Below are 23,273 nucleotides of genomic sequence, written 5' to 3'. Positions count from 1 at the left end.
CATACACATGAAGTGGATTGGATGTGAATTCCATCAAGTTATGATGTTGATTAATATGATCAGTGTCGTGGTTTGACAAGGAATGAATAAGGTACAAAAATGTCCTAAACCAGACTAAATTCAACAAACTCCACTCTGTCTGGACTCACACAGCTTTGTTGGAGGCTTTGACGACTGGCAGCAAATTCAGAAGAGCCTCCTCTGAACCAGAGTATTTGTTCAGATCAAACTTATCCAGATCTTTATCTGATGACAGTAACATGAAGGCCAGAGCTGACCACTGAGCAGGAGACAGACGATACGTGTCGAGACCCCCGTCTCTCAGGAACTGTTGGATCTGATCCACCAGAGATTGATCCTCCAGTTCACTGAGACAGTGGAACAGGTTGATGCTTTTCTCTACATTCAGATTCTCATTGATCTTCTTCTTGATGTACCCAACTGTTTTCTTCTTGGTCTCTGAGCTACTTCCTGTCTGTTTCATCAGACCTTGTAGGAGTCTGTGATTGGTCTGCAGTGACAGACCCAGAAGGAAGCGGAGGAGCAGGTCCAGGTGTCCATTTGGACTCTGTAAGGCCTCGTCCACAGCAGTCTGGTAGAACTGTGCCTCTGCAGATCCAGACCTCTGGGATGTGGTTTGTTCTTCTGACAGCAGATTGACTCCAGTGTTGATGAAGGTCTGATGGACATGAAGAGCAGCCAGAAACTCCTGGACACTCAGATGGATGAAGCAGAACCTCTGGTCCTGGTACAGTCCTCTCTCCTCTTTGAAGACCTCTGTGAACACTCCTGAGTACACTGAGGCTGAGCTGATATCGATGCCACACTCTGTCAGGTCTGATTCATAGAAGATCAGGTTTCCTTTCTTCAGCTGCTCAAAGGCCAGTTTTCCCAGAGACTCAATCATCTTCCTGGTCTCTAGACTCCAGGGTGAATCTGTCCCAGATCTTCCATCATACTTGATGTTCTTCAGTTTGGCCTGAACCACCAGGAAGTGGATGTACATCTCAGTCAGGGTCTTGGGCAGTTGTCTTCTGTCTGTGGTCTTCAACACGTCCTCCAGAACTCTAGCAGTGATCCAGCAGAAGATTGGGATGTGACACATGATGTGGACGCTTCGTGACGTCTTGATGTGGGACATGATTGTGTTGGTCTGTTCTTCATCTGTGAACCTCTTCCTGAAGTACTCCTCCTTCTGTGGGTCAGTGAACCCTCTGACCTCTGTCACCATGCCACGACACGCTTCAGGGATCTGACTGGCTGCTGCAGGTCGTGTGGTTATCCAGAGGCGAGCAGAGGGAAGCAGGTTCCCCCTGATGAGGTTCATCAGCAGCACATCCACTGAGGTGGACTCTGTAACATCAGTCAGGATCTGAGTGTTGTTGAAGTCCAGAGGAGGTCGACACTCATCCAGACCGTCTAAGATGAACACCACCTGGAGGTCTTCAAAGATCCAGATTCCTGCTTCTTTGGTTTCAGTGAAGAAGTGATGAACCAGTTCCACCAAGCTGAACTTCTTCTGTTTCAGCACATTCAGCTCTCTGAAGGTGAATGGAAATATGAAGTGGATGTCCTGGTTGGCTTTGTCTTCAGCCCAGTCCAGACTGAACTTCTGTGTTAAGACTGTTTTCCCGATGCCGGCCACGCCCTTTGTCAGCACTGTTCTGATTGGTTGATCTCTGTCAGGTGGCGTTTTAAAGATGTCTTCACATGTGATGGTTGTTGGTGGTCTGTGTGGGTTCCTGGATGCTGTTTCAATCTGTCTGACCTCATGGTCCTGGTTGACCTCTGTAGCCCCTCCCTCTGTGATGTAGAGCTCTGTGTAGATCTGGTTCAGGAGGGTTTTGGGGAGTCCTTCTTTAATGATGCCCTCAAACACACACTCAAACTTCTGCTGCAGCTTAACCTTCAGTTTTTGCCGACACTGGTCAGTGCTCTCTGAGTGAAGACAAAGAAGACAAATCAGAGGACGTTCCAAACACAAATGGAAGGGGAATGTTTCCCATTTTCTCTAGTATCATATCATTGTTACAGATTCTGTGTGTATTCAGGTACAGTCATTCATTTCCTCTCATTCAATGAGTTTATTGTTAATGTGTCTTCTCTCATATCCATGACATTCAGCTGCAGGACAGTAGAGTTTAACTGTTCAAATATACTCATCATGTGTATTTGTACATGAAGAACCCTTCAGTGTCTTCAATTAACGATTATTCAAACAAACTAAATCCACGTTAACAACACTTTGTCTTTTCTGTAGTTTTCTATCATCATTGGTCTTTAATCCTGAATATCATCTTTTTTCCCTTTGGAATGTCCTTTAAACCCTTTTATCTACAACAAACACAGCTCTAAAAACATTCAGAGTCATGTAGGGAGTAGTTTCATCAGTTTAATCCATTTGACTTTAGTCACTGTTTTCCCTCTGACTCAAACTCTACACACGGTCGTCATCCATCAGGTTCGTTCATGTCAATTTAGTGAAATACCACTAGGTATTTCAATGATAAAGTCATCTTTATTTAATAGGAATGACTCAGTTATTCTCACATGTACGTATTTGGACACTACAGTGTTATGACTGAGACAAAACATGTGTTTAGGTCCTGGTTTCGTAGAAGGAAACTGTTCTGGAGCTGAAAATGACGACCGGAAAAACTGTCAAATACCACAGTGAAAGAATAACAGCTGATCTACTGGAAGTTTCCAGGGACTGAATGAGGACCTGCTTGGACTAGAAGACTGTGGTGAAAAGTGTCAGCCTTCCACTTGGTGTGTTCACCTGTGTGTGTTTTCAGAGTCTCTTCTTTCTTTGACTGTAGTTGAACCTTTCAAACAGACTGACAGCTGCTTCACTTTGATTTTAGATCCACAGGAAAAGGTCAGTCTGTCAGGAACAGTTACCTTTAAAATATCAAATCTAAGGAAGGGTTTGACAGACTTCAGTCACATCTGGACCAAACGTTCACTTGGATTTAAGGATGAAGTAACTGCATCGAGGTGGACAAAGGTCAAAGGTTATTGAGACCTCACAAATCACATTAGTGGGAATGACTGTGAGTAACAGATAACTACATGAGTGGATTCTGATAGAACAGCTGATTATGTTTTAGTTTATATTATTTGTCCATTTGATCCATTATTATTATTATTATTGTTATTATTATTATTATTATTATTATTATTATTATTATTAATATTAATAATAATAATAATAATAATAAATAAAGATCTTAATGTTTGTGTAATACAGTTCTGCTTCAACCTCACTTTGAATTTACTGTTTTGTTTTTTTTTAGTTTGACTAAACTGTGTTGAGTTAATCTTAGATTAATGACTTATAAAAACCCAGATGACGACTGCCTTCACAGATTTAACTGATCTTTAAACTGATGCTCTGAGGGGTTTGAATGTTACCAGGACAGAATATGAATTTTCATAGAATTCTACTGGGTCTGAACAGATGTAAACAACATTACCACCGTCCTTATGTTTAATGTGTCACAGGGGAATGAAATATGGAACCTCTTACTTTACTAATTACTTATTAATGACTGACCTTTAGATACTGGGATGCCTTTTGAAAGTTTCTTCACCAGATCAGTCCTGTCCATCTTCTCTAGAACCCTTACAGTGACTTTCTGAGTATTTGTGTAGTAGATCTGGACCATCCGACGTATTGTGTCTATCCGGTCTGCATCCTCCAGTTTACTCACTGGGATTCGTGGTTTTTCATTTTCCAAGAACCACTTGAACTTTTTAAAGTCAGCATCATTCAAATCCTCCAGAATTTTCAACAGACTTTCTTTAAGTGACACCATCTGTGTTTCCTGTAAAAATCCAAAAGAACATCTTCACCTTAACCAACCAGGTCTGTATCTGATGTGATCATTAACCTGTTCATCAACATAATCCTCAGGTTTAATGAACCTTCTGTCCAAATGTTTCACACATTACATAAACATCATTCATTTTATATCAAAGACAAAAATATCCTGAAGAGTTCCACATGAATAAGTTGTACTGCATCAGTGTTGGACATTACTGATTGGACAGAACAGATGGACCAGTAGATGTTGAACCAGTACACACCTCAAATGGGGAGTCCAGCTGAGTCTGATGCTGTGGATCAGTGGGAACCTCTGAGCTCTGCTGCTCCACTCTGTGGACCGATCATCAACAATGAGCTCACATTATGTCTGTCCACACTGACTCCATCACGAGTCACATGACCCCCTGTAGTGGGACAGGTGTCCTGGTCCTGCTGATCCCACTGACAATCAACATCTGAGTCTGTTTGGAGCTTCACACACACTGAGTTTAGTTGATCTCATCAACATTTGGATGAAACCAACAGCTCTGTCCTAACAATGTGTCTCCTCACCATCTGCACTCACAACATATGATACAAAGGTGTTCAATGGACCAGGAATCAACCCTAGACTCTGATCCAGTGTCATCTATGACCAGGTCCCACTACAACAACAGGTTTTCATTGATCAGGTTCAGTGTGATTCTCCTGCCAGTGTCTGAACCATAGACTGAAGAAAAAGACCATGTGACACTGATGGTTCAACAGGACTAACTCTAGGTCGGACCTAGAACACCAAGTTAAGACTGACTGAGCTGAAAACCCTATAGGTGGATTTGGACCAGATCTGAGGTTCACTTACTGAGTCTGTGAAACACGTCCTGTTTTAAAATACACCCCTCGACCCATGGAGTCATCACTCCTTATGGACACACAGCTGGGTCCAGGTCTGGGTCCAGGTCCAGGGCCAGGTCTGTGAATAATGATGTCAGTGGTTTTAGCTCTGACATGGACAACAGTGGTGGACAGGTAAACATGGTGGTTTCACCTCAGAGCTGTGAGCTGGTTCTCATGTTTCACACAGAGACAGATTTTAAAATATATCATCTAACGAAATTCAATTGTTTAAGTCAGTAAAACTTACTGTTGTTGATCAGACTCTTTGAAATAAAGAGGAAGTGAAACAGACCATTGACTCTTCATGGACAAATACTTAGGATCAGGACGGATCCTGTTAGAAACACATTCAGCACATGTGAAAATAAAATCCTTCAAGAATCAGTAAAACTGAAAACATGTCAAATTTTTCAAAGTGATAAAAGAAACATGTGGAAGATAAAGAGTCACCTCTGACCCGTAGACCGACATCCATCTGTGGACCCAACACCTTCAAATGCCAACACAAGTTCCTTAACAGGCCTTCGACTGGGTCTGGCAGAGTCTGGTCCAGGTCCAAGTCCAGGTCCTGTGGGGGGTCTGTGGGTGGTCTTCCAGGGAGGGGGTCCCTCTTCTCTGTCCTCACTCTGATCCATTCTGCTGAATCCACATCAAAACACAAACCATCAGTCCAGACCTGAATCCACACAGATTCATCTTTTACATGATAAACAGCAGCTCAATCTACTTTTATTCTGAAAGGTTTCACAGTGTCCAGAGTCCTGCATGTTTTAGATATATCCCTCTTCCATCGCACCTGGTTCAGTTAAAAATCAGCTAGATTTGATGACTGAGGGTGGCATCAGATGTCAAAGGTCAGTGTGTTTCATCATCCAATAGGAGTTGTCATATCTGTGAAATAACTCAAATGTTCAGAGGAACAGGAAACCAGCACCAGGACACGGTCTGTAAAATACCAGAGTTCCCTCAGTCTGCAGGAGGAATGGACCTCTGAAAAGGGTCCATAAAGGGTTTAACCTGTCTGAGAAGAAGACCTGAACCCAGACCTCAACCCACTGTGAAGGCTGTCACTGTTTGACTGGGTTCAGGACGACCTTTGACCCCGAGTCCGTCCACCAACAGTGTGTTGTTTAGTATCAGTCGACGGTGCTTTGTGAGTCCACTTCAACAACATGTGGGAGAAAATCCATGTTGTGTGTTGAACATGTGTTCGATGTGTTCTGTTCAGGTTCTACTGCAGAAGGTTCTGGTCTCTCTGTATCATTTCAACAACACACATTTGACGTCTGGTAAAGGTTCATACTGTCTTCCAAGTACAACTGTGTAAGTGACTCATTTATCAGACAGGGGCAGTTGTTTAACTGCTTGAGTAGTTCTGCCTACTTCCTGTTGTCCTCATCAGAAGTGTCACATGATGTTGCTGTGACATGTCTTACAGGCTGCTCAGGAGGATTTGTCAGACAGCAGATGGGGCTTGTGCCTGGGATGCTGTCCCTTAGAAGGCGTCAGACAGCAGGGGGCGCAAGCCCTATCTGCTTTCTGACAAATCCTCCTGAGCAGCCTATATGACACAACATCACACAACATCATGTGACACTTCTGACAAAAGCTACATGAAGTTGGCGGAACAAGTCAAGCAGGTAAACAACTGCCCCTGTCTGATAAATGAATCTCTTAAACGCGGTACATACTTGAAGATAATTGGGCTGTTTTTGTCCCGATTATCCCTTTTCCTGACCAAGGAGGGCAAACACCAGATTATTTTATGTCTTAAAGGATTATTCTATAAGATTATCCTGTGGTCTAAGGTGTGTTAAAAGGAAATTTGACCTGATGATTGGCTCCACAACAGGTCGGGGCCGACATTCGTAAATATCAAACTGGACAAATACAGAATCAGGGGAGTAGCACAACAATGGATCTCAAGCTATCTAGACCAGGGGTCGGCAACCCGCGGCTCCGGAGCCGCATGCGGCTCTTTCATCCTTATGTTGCGGCTCTGCGTGGCTTGGGAAAATAAATTATAAGTGTCCGATTGAAGGGTATGTTATTTGTCTCAAAAACGTGTATCATGTCTTCTTATTAAGTCAAAGTTTTTAACTTCTTTCTTCAGACCTTGTGCAATTTCAGTGATCAGCATTCACCTTCAGAGATGTTTGACAGCACTTGACGTGTCAGCCGGCAGCCGGCATGCGCAGAATGCCCTGTGACACCAAAACTGCACAATATCTGAACAAAGTATTTTATTTGTGTTTGTTCGTTTATTTAATTGTAGTTGTAAATTGTAAGATTATTGTGATCTCGAAATATTAAAATAAAATTTTATATATATATATATATATATATATATATATATATATATATATATATATATATATATATATATATATATAATTTTTCGTCGCTCAAAATATGCATCACACTCTCCGACAGCCCGCCAAAATGCCATACATTTATCGAGACTTTCAACCCCAGGTAGGCCAAGTATGGAGAAATCTAAGAAAAGAAAAATATCTGAAGAAAATAGAACATTTAATGATGCCAGGTGCCATGGCACGACCAAGGTGCCGCGGCACCTCGGGGCCAACGCTAGGTGCCATGGCACCACTGTGCCACTGCTCAGTGTCAGGTGCCATGGCACCGCGGTGCCACAACTGGGTGCCACCGGTGCCATGGCACCACCGGCACCTCGAGCCGAGGCACCACCGCGGTGCCACGGCACCTGGCACCGAGCCATGGTACGGCGGTGCAACGGCACCACTGAAGTGCGCCGCGGCACCAAGCCGTGGTACCGGTAAAATCGTTGGATAAGCCGCGTTGGAGTATAAGCTGCAGTGTTTAAAGTGTGGGAAAAAAAGTAGTGGCTTATAGTCCGGAATTTACAGTATATATAGGCTAACACCTTCATTTCAGATGTCAAAAAGTGTTTGCGGTTCCCAGTGTTGTCTTTTCCGTGGAAACCGGGTCGAAATGGCTCTTTGAGTGTTAAAGGTTGCCGACCCCTGATCTAGACAAAAGAAAACAATATGTACAGGTAATGAATGAAGTGTTAGGTACAAAGTATATTGAATGTGGAGTGCCGCAAGGATCGTTCCTCGGACCAAAACTGTTTATTATCTCTGCCAAGGAGGTCATGTTTATATTGGGGTTTGTCTGTTTGTCTCTTAGCAAGATAACTCAAAAAGTTATGGACAGATTTTGATGAAATTTTCAGGAAACGTTGATACTGGCACAAGGAAAAAATTATTAAAATTTGGTGGTGATTTATATATAAACTAGAAAAGCACTTGGAGAGCACAGACCTCCACCAAGGCAGATCAGCCCCCCCCCGATCACCACCAAAAGGAAAAGGACAGAGTTTATTTTTGTTTTCTAATATGTGTATTATTGTTATGAAATGGACAGAGTTTATTTTTATTTTTGATATGTGAACTATTACTGCTATGAAAGGGACAGAGTTTACTTTGATGTGAAATGCTGTTGCTGAACAGACAGAGTCTATCCTTGATATGTTCAGCAATTTTGTGTTTTGTGCTCAGTCAGAATTTAGTCTGATATGTGTAGGATTTTTGAGTCATTTCTGGGATTTGACAGGAATTTAGGGTCGATAGAAGGATGGGGTAAGGGGGCGGGAGATTCTAAGTTAAACTTCATCCTGCTCCTTTTCAATTGTTTGAATTTCTTTTATATATATCCTTTTGTTGTTTGGTTTTAATGTTATATTTGAAATAAACAAACAAACAAACTTGTTCAATATTTACGACCAAAAATCTTCGTGTATGGGGAAAGCCGGCAACTCCCAAGCCATGACTCCGTGAATTGTGACGCGGAATGGAATGTAGCCAGTCGAGAAGTGAGCTGACATGGAAACAGGTGTAAATAAAGTTCATCGGAACTCAGAAATGAAGTCATGATGTCATGTTGACCAGCTGGTGGAGCTGTGGGAAACCTGAGAATGTCTATTCAACATCTCCGCCAAGTCGTACCACAACTCAAATGACCTGTTGCATCTTGTGTTTTCCAGTTGATGCAATGTTTCTTTGTCTTGTTTTTTGTTCAATCATGTTTGATCATGTCAGCTTTCTGTCTTGGAGGACTAGATTCTAGATCGGTGGTGGGACAGAATCGGTATGTGTGTGGTGTGTGTGTTCAGATTATGGGAACACACCACACATAGTACCATCCAAACTGTTCAGTGTCTGATTATTTATCTTCATGTGTGGAGTCTGGAACAGATAAAACATCTGTTCAGATTTAGAAAGTCCTTATGTGTGTACCCCCCTTTACACAACAAACATTTGAGTTTGTGACAGACTCACTGTGTTAATGACGCTGTGATGGAAATGTCCCCAGTGGTCCAGTGAAACTCACTGCTGTTCTGGACGACTTCAGCTCACATGATTGTCCCAGTCAGACATCAGAGGGGATTTCCTGAATCTGAAAAGACAAATGGAGCTGATGGAACATCATCCAATGGTTGAACTCCAACCAAAACCAGTTTGAACCAGTGGCTCCAGGCACAACAAAGCCCACCCCCCCACACACATATTGTATCTTATTTTGGCATCGATCCAGCTGATGTCATCATGTCTGTGCATGTGCTGATGTCAGTAGATCAACTGTTTCTATATATGTGCCAAGTTTGAAGGAAATTGAAACAAAATTGATGTTTTAATAGATGTGAAATTTTGCCCATTATAAGTAAATGGAAGGAAAAAAGATTTTTAAAAAATTCATAAAAAATTTTAACTTTGACCTACTTTTCTCAAAATGTAATCAGATACATTCTGGGTCACTGGCAATCTATAAACCCAATTTGGTCTGAATTCAACTGATAGTTTTGCTGCTAAACTATAAAGAACCAAAGAAAGAAACAAGCAAACCAAACTGAAAAATAATACCCCTTCCCTCCCCTTTTGGGGGGTGGGGTAACAAGTGGTGCCAGGACAAAAAAAACCACACCCCTCTCACCTATTGTATCTTATTTTGGCATCGATCCACTCTTTCATCCATATTCAATATTTGTTAAATACAAAAATCATATTCAAATGACAGAAACAGTTGCATATGAGAAGATGCTGGGGAAACTGAGCAGAACAAGTGACACAATGATCGAACACTGGGGTGGTTTCAGTAAATATATATCTGGGGAATTGGACCCAACCCTGTACAGATGAATCCCCTTCAGGGGGCGGGGTAACCAGTAATAAACAACACTAAACTGGTGAAAGTTTATGGAGAATGAATCAAATACCACAAAGATGAGACTGAACCCAGAGAAAGCAGAGAAAACTGACCTGTGGAAGGCTGATGGAAGAGTCTAAGTGTTGGTGTGTCTCAGGTGAACTGTGTTCTGGAATGGAACAGAACCTCACCTGGTTCCACAGGTTCTACCAGCACCAGTGAGAGGAGCTTAGTTGGAATGTCTGTCAGGTTTGTCCTGATGTCAATCTCAGTCTGAGTAGGTGTTCTGGAACGTCAGTAGACATAGATGTAGAACATACAGAGAGTTTAAATACTGTTTCTGTCTCACCTTGTTTAATATCATGGATTTAAAAAGAGGTTCAAAAAACAGAGTAAATAAACAGTCTAAAGCAGGGGTCACCAACACTGCGCCTGCGGGCACCAGGTCGCCCACAAGAACCACATGAGTCGCCCTCAGGCCTGTTCTAAAAATAGAACTAGTCCAGGCGTCTCCAACATGTTGCTGGCAATCTACTGGTGGTTCACCAAGGGTCAATAATATATGAACACAAAGCTGATTGGTCATTTGGTTGAATAGGTCTGAATTTCCACCCAATCAAAATTACAAGTGTCCTGCCCCCCTCCCAAGATGAAATGGTCAACCAGCTGTCAGTCAAACTTGAGCACTGGTTTGCTGTCTGTCATTGGAGAGGGGCGGGCCCAGTAGGAGCAGGATGAGCCAGATGCCAGGCAGGAAGTGGGTTCAGCCCCGCAACAATGTGGGCGGGGTTTAGTCAGGGAGATATTTTCAACAACAATGAGACACGACTTCTGTTTGACAAGTGTGTGTGTGTGTGTGTGTGTGTGTATGTGTGTGTGTGTGTGTGTGTGTGTGTGTGTGTGTGTGTGTGTGTGTGTGCGTGCGTGCGTGTGTGTGTCTGATCTGCAGGTGGAGCCTGGCAGTCAGTAAAAGATGCAACATGCAGTGGAATTTCACCAAAGTTCACAGCATCTTTTCTGGAGATTCTCTGGTGGGAATCAGCCTCCGTACAGAGAAGGAAAAAGAGCTGAAAACTAAAGTCCAAAAACAACAGTCCATGTTCACTAAACCTACCAAGACCAGCGCTTCAAACAGAGGCATCAGTAAAATGGGTCACATCCTGGACCAGCACAAACATATGTGTGCATGCACTCAGACAGCTGCAGTCGGACCTGAACAGGTGCCTCTGCGTTTGACTCCAGTGTGATGACTGTAGAAGTAACAATGGGATGGTGGATTTATGTGCACAAAGTTGTTCTGTTTTTAACTGATATGTTTTGACAGCATATGTGAATTTAGAAAAGGTCAAATCCTTCAGAAATACACATGTTGGTCAAGTTTTATTGTGTGAGTGACAATGTTCCTTTTCACAATTTCAAAGTATTAAAAATGCACATACAGGTGTGTATTATTTGTTTTTAATAATTCTATAAAAATATGCAGTATTGTTCCATTTCATAATATTTGACATAGTATTAAAGTATTTAGGAATACAGCAATAAATGCTTGTATCTGTTTTTTTCTACTTTTGATTTTCTTAATAAAAGTAAAATAATAGTTTCATATTAACACTTTTTAAGTATTGTAAATGTTAAAACAAAGAAATATAAATAAGTACAATAATAAATGAAGAGCACAATGTTACAAACGTATTATACAAAATATGTGTATGTATGAAAATCAGGCATGTAAATAAATGTTGCTAAATTAGAGTAGCCCTCCGGCAACTTCATTATGTAAAATTAGCTCACAGAAAAGAAAAGGATGGTGACCCCTGGTTTAGAGGAACAGGAACCCAGCACCAGGACAAAGTCTGCAAAATACCAAAGTTCCCTCAGTCTGCAGGAGGAATGGACTTGTGAAAAGGGTCCATAAAGGGTTCAACATGTCTGAGAGGAACAGGAAGGGACATTTGATTCTGGAGTGATTTAACCAAAAAAACCCTTTTCAATCAAAGAAAAAAAAGTGATTGAATGCAAAAAATACTTGAAATCCAGAAAATGGCATTAGAACACTTTTTTTTCTTTGATTGAAAAGGTTGTTTTGATTGAAGTGAGTTATTTTTTGAGTGAAAATAATTTTTTTGAATGAATTCTTTTTTTTGTATTTGGGCCATATCAGAGGTAGGATATTTGTGCATTTATTATTCAATCCCCAAAAATATTACTTCAATAAAAAAAAAATTTCAATAAAAAAAAACCTCACAACAATTAAAAAAAAAAAAAAAACGTTTTCAATTTTAAAAAAAAGTGTTTGAATGCAAAAAAAAAAAACTTTTTTTTTTTTTTGAGACCCAAAAAACTGCATTTGAACAAGTTTTTTCTTTGAAGTGAAAAATGTTTTGAAGATTTTTTTTTGTTTGTTTTTACTGAAACATTTTGACACACACATCCTGCAGTGGGCGGATGCTTCCCCATTGGTCAGACATTTTTGAATGACAAGTGACTACACCAGTGCCATTGAATATAGGAATGTGTGTCTAGAAGGAGGAAGTCCTCGTTTGTCAAAGTCCAGGTATGTGGTGTAAATCTGTCTTCCGTCTCCATCCTATCGATCCACACAAACCCTTCAATTGACAGCATTTCTATTCACAGACAACAGTAGATCCCTTTTCAAATGTACACTGAGGGGAAACGATGCAGTTTTGTGGGATGTAAACAACATAAACAGTGACCTGAACCCAGACCTGAACCCTCTGTGAAGGCCATGACTGTTGGACCGGGTTCAGGACGACCTTTGACCCCGAGTCCGTCCACCAACAGTGTGTTGTTTAGTATCAGTCGACTGTGCTTTGTGAGTCCACTTCAACAACATGGGGGAGAAAATCCATGTTGTGTGTTGAACATGTGTTTGATGTGTTCTGTTCAGGTTCTACTGCACAAGGTTCTGCTCTGTCAGCGTCATTTCAACAACAAACATTTGAGTTTGTGACAGACTCACTGTGTTCATGACGCTGTGATGGAAATGTCCACAGTGGTCCAGTGAAACTCACTGCTGTTCTGGACGACTTCAGCTCACATGATTGGCCCAGTCAGACATCAGAGGGGATTACCTGAATCTGCAAAGACAAATGGAGCTGATGGAACATCATCCAATGGTTGAACTCCAACCAAAACCAGTTTGAACCAGTGGCTCCAGGCAGAACAAACCCCGCCCCTCACACATATTATAGCTTAATTTGGCATCGATCCAGCTGATGTCATCATGTCTGTGCATGTGCTGATGTCAGTATATCAACTGTCTCTATATATGTGCCAAGTTTGAAGAAAATTGAAACAAAATTGATGTTTTAATAGATGTGAATTTTTTCCTATTATAAGTAAATGGGAAGAAAAAAGATTTTAAAAATTCATTCAAAATGTGAACTTTGACCTACTTTTCCCAAAATGTAATCAGATACATTCTGGGTCACTGGCAATCTATAAACCCAATTTGGTCTGAATTCAACTGATAGTTTTGCTGCTAAACTATAAAGAACCAAAGAAAGAAACAAGCAAACCAAACTGAAAAATAATACCCCTTCCCTCCCCTTTTGGGGGGTGGGGTAACAAGTGGTGCCAGGACAAACAAACCCCACCCCTCGCACCTATTGTAGCTTATTTTGGCATCGATCCACTCTTTCATCCATATTCAATATTTGTTAAATATAAAAATCATATTCAAATGACAGAAACAGTTGCATATGAGAAGATTCTGGGGAAACTGAGCAGAACAAGTGACACAATGATCGAACACTGGGGTGGTTTCAGTAAATATATACCTGGGGAATTTGACCCAACCCTGTACAGATGAATCCCCTTCAGGGGGCGGGGTAACCAGTAATAAGCAAACACTAAACTGGTGAAAGTTTATGGAGAATGAACCAAATACCACAAAGATGAGACAGAAACAAGAGAAAGAAGGAAAAACTGACCTGTGGAAGGCTGATGGAAGAGTCTAAGTGTTGGTGTGTCTCAGGTGAACTGTGTCCTGGAATGGAACAGAACCTCACCTGGTCCCACAGGTTCCACCAGTGCCAGTGAGAGGAGCTTAGTTGGAATGTCTGTGAGATTTCTCCTGATGTTAATTTCAGTCTGAGTAAGCGTCCTGGAATGTCAACAGACGTAGATCCAAAATGTACAGTGAGTTGAGATACTGTGTCTCTCATCTTGTTTAATGTCATGTATTTAAAAAGAAGTAAAAAAAAATAGAATTACACTAAATGAACTGCATAATGAGTAAACTATATCAGGATGTACAGTGTCCATGTCAGTGTGTTTCCAGTAGCAGCAGTAGTGCAGTCCAAACAGCAGCAGATATGACAGTAGAGACATGTTTAAAGTGCAGAAGACAGTCAGCAGCTGATGGAAAACACCACAGGATCTAAGTCTACTGAGTCTGATGTGGAAACAACGGTTGAGGGAGAGTGTTTGTGTAAATGTGGGAGTGGGTTACAGTTCGGGCGTGGTGGGGTGGGGGGCAGAGGGGGGAGGAAGTGGACAGGGTTCAGCGTCCTGACAGCCTGATGGATGAAGGTGTTCTGCAGTCTGGTGGATCAGACCTGGACACTCTGGTACCTTTTCCCTGAAGGCAGGACGCTGAAGAGGGAGTGGGAGGAGTCTGTGGGTGGGGCAGGTGTGAAATATGTCTGTGAGGGAGGGAGGAGGGACACCCATGATCTTACTGTCTGTGTTGACTATGTGTTGTAGTGTCTTTGGGTAGGAGGCGGAGCAGCCTCTGTACCACACACATGATGGGGGCGGGGCTTGTGCTCTCCTCAGTTTGTGGAGGAAGTACAGGTGTGTCTGATCATTCTTGGTCCAGTGATGTGATGTTGTCTGTCCTGGACAGACCCTCTGTGATGGGCCCCCCAAGGAACCTGGTGCTGCTCACCCTCTGCACACCTCTGTTCTTGGGTCTGTTCTAGGTTCTAGTCTATCCTGTCCTGTTCCATGATCTGTTCTATGTTCTCTTCTCTGTTCTGTGTTCTGTTCTATCTTTAGTTCTCTTTTCTGTTCTCTGTTCTGTACTATGTTCTATGTTCTGTTCTATTAGTCCATGGGCCAAGACCAGATATTTGGGATATTGGTACCACCCAAGGGGGCAAGTTCTAGTGATGCATTTTGAAATGGCCTGTATATATAGATAATATTTTGCTATGATAGTCATTCCACAGTAGTACCTTAGTCACAGCTATCAGCCATCGAATAAACCCACTGTAAGGGACAAAATCAGAGGTCATAAAACGTCATTTGAATGTTTGGAATGTTAATACCGACACAGATTTGCTACATTCATGGCCAGTTCTTTGTTATTATCAAAGATCTGAGTTACATACAGGGTGGGGAAGCAAAATTTACAATGAACATTTAGTTGTTTTTTCTCAGCAGGCACTACGTCAATTGTTTTGAAACCAAACATATATTGATGTCATAATCATACCTAACACTATTATCCATACCTTTTCAGAAACTTTTGCCCATATGAGTAATCAGGAAAGCAAACGTCAAAGAGTGTGTGATTTGCTGAATGCACTCGTCACACCAAAGGAGATTTCAAAAATAGTTGGAGTGTCCATAAAGACTGTTTATAATGGAAAGAAGAGAATGACTATGAGCAAAACTATTACGAGAAAGTCGGGAAGATACTATGAAAGAAGAATGGGAGAAGTTGTCACCCAAATATTTAGGAACACTTGCGCAAGTTTCAGGAAGCGTGTGAAGGCAGTTATTGAGAAAGAAGGAGGACACATAGAATAAAAACATTTTCTATTATGTAGATTTTCTTGTGGCAAATAAATTCTCATGACTTTGAATAAACTAACTGGTCATACACTGTCTTTCAATCCCTGCCTCAAAATATTGTAAATTTTGCTTCCCCACCCTGTATAAACCAAAATAAACAGTTTAGACAGTAGATAAGTGCGTACTGCAGCATTACACATTTAGCAGTCTGGTTGATGAATAGTCTCTCCTCTAAGCTAAGTTTAATTAAGGTTAAGTGAAGTAAGGTGGTAAAGTGAATGTGAGAGAAAGTCCTTAAGGTTAGGAGAAAATGTAAAATGTATATAATAGTTTAGCAGTTTCATGATGAGCATAATTAACCCATAAATACTTACATATACGCATGTGACCAAAAGCATCTACTGATCTAAACTGTTTAATACTGATTGATCCATTAATTCTATCAATACATGTAAATAATTGGTGTAAAATACAGTTCTTCATCTTTTCATGGTCATCAGATGTGACCCATTTGGACGTTCAGAGGCTCCGTAGTTACCATGTAAACACTGTTATCTTCTACAACACTGATTCACCAGTAAAACCCGTGGAGTTGGATCAGTGACAGTGGATGGGCACACTGGGTTTATGTTTAGTTAATGAGAGATTTAACAGAAAAAGTGACTATTTCTCAAGTTCCGTGATGATTAAAGCACATGATTCATAAAATAGGGTGATAAATATTTATTATTAATAATATTTTCTGGAGAGGGGGTGGGATTAAATAAGTTGCACTTCTTCCCACCCCTTTTCGGGCATGTAAATGAAACTATTGAGCTGTTCTTCTGTCTAAGATTGTTAAAATTGTTGATATTGGTATTATTATTTATGTTTTGCTTGTTGCATATATATTAAATTTCATTGCATTTTTGGAATAAAACACTAAATCAAATCAAAATAAATCAAGACTCTGGTGCTAAAAGTACCAAAGTCACATTTTTGGACAATTCAAGTTGAGCATATAAACATGATGTATTTGTTCAGCTAAGTCCACCCTCTAAATATTTTTTAACAGACTTTTTCTCTGATATCAGTACTTTTAGCCCCAGGGTCTTCAAATACAGGAAAATACCTGATTTTCACTGAAAAAAAATGCAAATCACAGAGGATAAAATCATAATCAATGGTGATAAATCACTTAAGAAAGGTTAAATAGAGGGAACTGAGACAAAAGTAGTATCAGGCATTGAAGGCGTGCCTGCTTGGGTGCTGTGCCACTCATCCCTGAGTCCACTTTAAGTTCGGCCCTAGCATCCAGACCTGCAAAGACACCAAAATACCTTATGTGTTCTTTTCTTGTCTGTTTGCATCGGGATAGGCACTAGAACATGTGCTCTTATGTATGAAATGAAATGGTACATTGGTTTTCTGCTCCGTAGTTGTGTCATTATTAAACTGCTGTCTTTGGTGTGATCACTCCAGAACTCCAGAACTTTCATTTGCTCTGTATGAAAAGAGAATGTATTATCACTTCACTTATTTCAGTCTTAACTATGTCTTGAATAAACATTGATATTTACTTGCCTCGGATGCGGTGCTTGAATGGAATGAAAACATGTATATTATTTTCTGAAAGAAACAATCAGTTGTAACATCTTCCAATAAAATCTGAGAGGTAGAAGCATAATGTAATGTCACAACCTTATCTTGGACCAATTCCACTAGCATTTTTACAGGAAAAGGTAGAATAATTCAGAAGTACCACCATACACCATTAAGCGTAATGATACATTTTTTGGAAAAAAAGAGGTATATATATATATATATATATATATATATATATATATATATATATATATATATATATATATATATATATATGTATATGTGTGTGTGTGTGTGTGTGTGTGTGTGTGTGTGTGTCCTACTAACAAAATGGCACCACAAAGGTTTTCCACTACCTGGCCTGGCCCATGGACTAAAATGATGAATTAATGTGCTTACTGAATGAAAGGGATTTGGATGTATTCCAATTAATTTGAATATAAGCAAAGTATTATAACTAATACGGTGTGTCAAATGCAGAATTAACAAAACAAAATGTTAAAGTAAAACTAAAAATATGAAATTAAAGGGATAGTTCTATCCAAATCATTTAGGACATTGGAGTGCTTGTGGACTTGTTACTGGGGGGATAAGGCAGGGGTCAGTGTCAGTGTCTGAGGTAACATCACTGCACACAACCGTTGTGTCACTACAGTGTGTATTGTTGTGTCAGTTGTGCTTTTGAGCAGTGGGGTTGACCACTGAAAGGACTGACTTTATTCCTTTGAAAACTTCCATTTTGGGGGAAGGTTTGGTGTTAGCATGGGTAGGCTACTTACAGGACTGGTGCTAACTTTACCAGTTCATTCATTCTGGAATTGTTCTGAATTCGTAAGGAGAGACAGTTGAGCATTTTCAGTTTGACTATTCTAGGACTGAGGTCCAAGCAGAAAACAGTGTTTATCTGTGAACACTGTGTGTCCGCCAAGCTCTGCTCTGAGAACACACACAATAAGGCATTCACCAGCGGATAGCATAGCGGCTAACAGCATGCTAGCGTTAGCACGGACGACAAACCTCATTCAAAACTCAACATGATCACACTCAAACTCAACAGTATCCTTATTGGATGAGTCGGATCTTACAAACGCCAAGTGACAGAAGTTTGTCTTCCTTTAACTCATTAATAATAACTTCAATGAACTTTTATTTATCAGAGCTCAGCTCTACAGCAACTCTACAAGCGGATACAGACAGATGGTCAGCCGCGCGCTGATTGGTTGACTGATCCACGTGACTAAACGCTTCTATACTGTTTCGCTTCCATACTGTACGTGGTCCAGTTGAGTCAGACAGTGAAACTAAAGAAAACTGTCCCAAAGGACTCTTTAGATTGAAACTAATGCTCCGACTAAATTTAGCTTGTTGTTTATTTGCTTGGTTTCTTAATTTTCTCAACTCAACCGGGATAAACAGGTTTTTTTCCCCAATCGGTTTCTCATGTGTAGAAGTTGTGGTTGTGACCTGATGTGATGCATGGTAGTCCACATGGACATGAATATTCAAATGGACATCCATGGTCTACCATCCATGCTCTGTGGTATTATTAGATATCTCCTATTGGACCTGCATGCACACCTGATCACACAGCTAACATACAGGTGACACAGAGTGGCAGAGAAAACTGCTGTTGTCTATTTCTATCACTGGGCTCATGTTCACACTGGAAACAAACGACTCTACTCTACTCTGCTCTTGCTCCATTGTGTCAGGTACTGATGTGAAGTCAGAAATGCTCATTTCTTCTAACCAAAAAAAAATCTTGACGTATGATTATTTTTATAGTAGTTTTTTGTGCATGGACATTTTTGTCCATAAGGGTGAGCAGAGGTGTTTTTTGAGGGAGGCACAAGGGTTAACATGCCAACAATACAGAATTGGTTGACAGACGATATAGTCCCATTTAAATATAGATGTAGCTCATATTATATTCAGTCTAATCTGTGTTTGATATCTGTCCAGTCTCAGTGCTGTAGTGTGTGCAGAAGGGGTTCATGGGTGTGTCAGATAAATCTGGTGCCATTTCACTGAGTAGAAGCAAAATGATTGAATTTTAAATATGTAGAAATTTTCCAAATTGCACTTTGCAGACGGTCCCTAAACCTTCACTCACTAACTGGCTCCACATTCGAGGTAATGCCGTCTACTGATCGTTAAGGACCGTTTATTTGGATGTAAACAGGGTTGTAGTTTCCTCTGTGTGTTATCAAAGCTGCATACGGCTGTCATTTGTGTCTCAATGATTATTGAGACACAAAGTGTGAATAAGTGAATCTCTTGCCAACTTTAGCGTGGTGAGTCTTTGCATTCTTCACGTAGGCTGCATGTATCTCTGTATTGTATTGAAAGCCCCGAACCAAAACGGTTCCACCCTACTTTTCAGTCACCCAGTCGCCCCAGTTCTCAGTCACATTTAGTCCCTCCCCAGCCAGCATGTCCATGTGGGCCCCAGAAGGGTTCCATTTGGGCTGCATAGAAGGGTCCCATGTGGGTTTGTCCACAGTTTCCATGGTGACCACACATGTGTTTGACAAGATCAGAATCAGAGATCTGAATATGTCATATTATTTATTCTTCACACTATTTATCCCATGATATTTATCTTTCATGTTATTTGCACTACTGAAATTCTATGATTTACAAATATCTTAGTTTGCAACAGTTTTTATTTTTTTAATATAAATAACTGTGCCTTTTTCTGATATTTGTTGTTCTACTGATATTTGTTGTTTTTTTACTTATATTTGTTGTCTATCTGTAAATTCTTGCACTGAACCTTAGAGCTTTACCTCAGTTTTGTTGTACTTGCTACAATGACAATAAAGAGATTCAGATCTCTGATTCTGATTCTGCTGTGGTCAAACACATGTGGGGTCACCATGGAAACTGTGGACAAACCCACATGGGACCCTTCTATGCAGCCCAAATGGAACCCTTCTGGGGCCCACATGGACATGCTGGCTGGGGAGGGAACACTCATTAACTCCCTCTTCAGCCCAAACATCAGTGTGTGCGCTGCAGCTGCTCTTACACCTGTGCTGTGGGTGTCGACCTAACTTGACGTGGCTCTAGTGTGATTGGTTCGGTGCGGTGCTGCTTAATTCTGATTGCCTGTTCTTCTGTCTGTCTAAACATGGACCAATGAATTCTATTGAAATTGTATTGAGCATGTCTCATACTTCTATCGAGGAAAAGTTATATCATGATACATATCATTTTACGGCCCAGCCCTAATAATACAGTGAATTGGTCTGACTTTACTTTCAATGACCAAACTAAAGTTTTTGCAGAGTTTTGTGATTCTGTAACTATTTATAGAATCTGCCAACACTGGAGAGAACCTGACATTTTTCATCATCAATTTCTCTGTAATTATTTGCTTTTTCTGGTCTCATACAGGAAACACATCTCTTAAGGAGAACCCATCAAATATTGGTTGTTTTGAAAATGTCCTGTTGATGACCTAACTAGTTAATTTTGTCTGTCTGCTTAATCTGGTCCTGAAGAGATGTGTTTGTTCTGTTCCATTCCATTGCATTTCAGTGACCACCTCTTCTTCTTTCTCTTTGTTTTGATGTAGAAAGAAGCCGAAGGTGGATTTAAAGTGAAACCTAAAAGTTGTATCAGGAGAAGATCACCTGATTCCAGCAAATATGGAAGGAAAACTCACTTGTGACCAGTGTGGGAAGACTTACGCCCACATACATCATTTTAAGACACATCTACGCATCCACAGTGGAGAAAGACCATATGAGTGTGAGCAGTGTGGGAAGAGTTTCACCTGGATGAGTAACCTTGAGACACCTACACATCCACAGTGGAGAAAGACCATATTATTGTAAACAGTGTGGGAAGACTTTCACCCAGATGGGTAACCTTAAGTCACACCTACGCATCCACAGTGGAGAAAGACCATATGAGTGTGACCAGTGTGGGAAGACTTTCACCGAAGCATCAACCCTTAGGAGACACCTATGCATCCACAGTGGAGAAAGACCATGTAACTGTGACCAGTGTGGGAAAACTTTCACCCAAGTGTCTACCTGTAGGAGACACCTGTGCATCCACAACAGAGAAAGACCATATGAGTGTGAGCAGTGTGGGAAGACTTTCACCCAGATGAGTAACCTTACAACACACCTACGCATCCACAGTGGAGAAAGACCATATGACTGTGACCAGTGTGGAAAGGCTTTCATCACAAAGGCGGAGCTTAAAATCCACCTACGCATCCACAGCAAAGAAAGACCATACTCATGTGAGGAGTGTGGAAAGGCTTTCACCACCGGCAGTTACTTTAAGAAACACCTACGCATCCACAGTGGACAAAGACCATATTACTGTGAACAGTGTGGGAAGTCTTTCACCCACGTGAATTCGCTTAAGGCACACCTACACATCCACAGAGGAGAAACACACCGTAACAGTTTGAATGTTACCAATGTGAACAAAGATTCTTTGTGAACAAACACTCTGCTCTCTCCTGCCATCAACACAGATGTCAATCGTCGTCTGGACCAAACAGTACCTCAGCATCAGATGACAACAAGACACACAGTGTCTGAACCAGCAGCACCGACTTCTTCTGACAAGAACATCAAACTTAAAAACCTCCAGATCTGGCTCCAGAGAGTCCAGATGTAAGGCACACCTATGCACCCACAGAGGAGAAAAACCATAACACTGTGACCAGTGTGGTGGAAAAATTTACTTTTTATATTTTATACTCTTTTAATATGTTATACTGTTAAGTACATGCTGAGTCATTGTTATGTGTGATGTTTACCACTCTGTAGCAACCCCGACTTGGGGACGAAGTTCTTACCTTGAGTTGAAACCCAAACACCTAAATGTCTGAATGTGTAGATAGAGGATGGCGCCTGTATTCAAGCAAGGTTAGAGTGAAGAGGTCCTCATGACCTCTTCACGGAGCAGAGAAGGAGTAGTATGGGGTGGTACGATGTACGTAAGGAATGACAGCATAGTTTGAGGGGGTTGGATTTGGTTCTATATAATCTTTAGTTTTCTCTTGTTTAGGGAGACTTCATTTACAGAGCTTTGTCTGTGATTGATTTCTCAATAAATGCATTTATTATTTTAACTCTAACTTTCTCCCTTTTTCTTTGTGTGAGTTAACAGTTGAACGGTAAATTTCCACGACACCAGTGTGGGGAGGCTTTCAGAGCCTTGTCTGCATGATGTTCTCACTGTCACATTCACCACAAGAAGTTGATGTACCCATGTGATAAGTGCACCAAGATCCTCTGGTCATCCAGCTTTTACAAGTGTCACCAACAGACTCATACTGGACAGAAACCTTACCAGTGCAGATTTTATGACAGATGTAAGTGTCTTTGAGTACTTAGAAAAGCGCTATATAGAACCGATGTATTATTATTATTATTATTATTATTATTATTATTATTATTATTATTATTATTATTATTATCACAGGTTCACAATGTACCAAAGAAGAATGTGCCATAACTTTCCACAAAGGACACACCCTGAACATACTGCTACTTATTGACTTTGTGGACATTTAATCAGTCACTTGTTGTGATTCTGTTGCTGGTTGGGGTTCTCACCTGTTCATTGTTCACAAATGAAACCAGCGACTCCTGTAACATTTTTCCACAATTGTTCTGTGCAGTTTAAGTTCAAGAAAGGCAACACCACCACAGTTATAAAATGACAGAAAGCAAAGTACTGCAGACCGCCTTTCTTTTTTCCAAATGTTACTTTTTATTATGTGTATCCAACATACTGTGGTGAGTTTTTTATACTACTTTTTCCAAAATTACATTTTTATTGTATGTAAAGTTTGGGACTTGGAGATTTTAGGCATTTGATCCATTACCACAAATTTAGTGGGGGGTTTTTTTTTGTTTTTTTTGTTTTTTTATGGTTTTACTTAGAACTGGATAATAAAAATTACAGAAAGTAAAGATATTTATACCTACTTTAAGGTACCTTTTTATAAAGTGTTTGTAAATTATAGATAACTATGTGAACTTTGCATGTCTCTTTCTTT

The 23,273-nt window shown here is 40.6% G+C and overlaps 2 protein-coding genes and 1 pseudogene across 2 annotated transcripts in view; 1 reads left to right on the top strand and 2 right to left on the bottom strand.

Annotated features, from left to right (window-relative positions):
* LOC115436241 (NLR family CARD domain-containing protein 3-like) overlaps window positions 1-23,273 on the bottom strand; it is a 1,147,354-nt gene that overhangs the window by 7,216 nt on the left and 1,116,865 nt on the right. Inside the window, exons 6-11 of the mRNA XM_030159038.1 lie at window positions 5,159-5,344; window positions 4,956-5,042; window positions 4,674-4,784; window positions 4,093-4,162; window positions 3,560-3,830; window positions 150-1,938 (exon numbers count right to left, since the gene is read on the bottom strand). Coding sequence (XP_030014898.1) covers window positions 150-1,938; window positions 3,560-3,830; window positions 4,093-4,162; window positions 4,674-4,784; window positions 4,956-5,042; window positions 5,159-5,344 — 2,514 coding nt within the window. The remainder of the gene's footprint in view (window positions 1-149; window positions 1,939-3,559; window positions 3,831-4,092; window positions 4,163-4,673; window positions 4,785-4,955; window positions 5,043-5,158; window positions 5,345-23,273) is intronic.
* Window positions 1-23,273, top strand: part of LOC115436275 (zinc finger protein 664-like) — a 1,196,486-nt pseudogene that overhangs the window by 533,136 nt on the left and 640,077 nt on the right.
* The window catches only part of LOC115436287 (zinc finger protein 431-like), a 676,852-nt gene that overhangs the window by 34,244 nt on the left and 619,335 nt on the right, over window positions 1-23,273 (bottom strand). The gene's annotated exons all lie outside the window — the stretch shown is intronic.

The sequence above is a fragment of the Sphaeramia orbicularis genome, chromosome 16, assembly GCF_902148855.1.
Source record: "Sphaeramia orbicularis chromosome 16, fSphaOr1.1, whole genome shotgun sequence".
In the NCBI taxonomy this organism is placed as follows: Eukaryota; Metazoa; Chordata; class Actinopteri; order Kurtiformes; family Apogonidae; genus Sphaeramia; species Sphaeramia orbicularis.
Note: the sequence above shows the minus strand (reverse complement) of the source record. Positions and strands in the feature narration are given on the sequence as shown.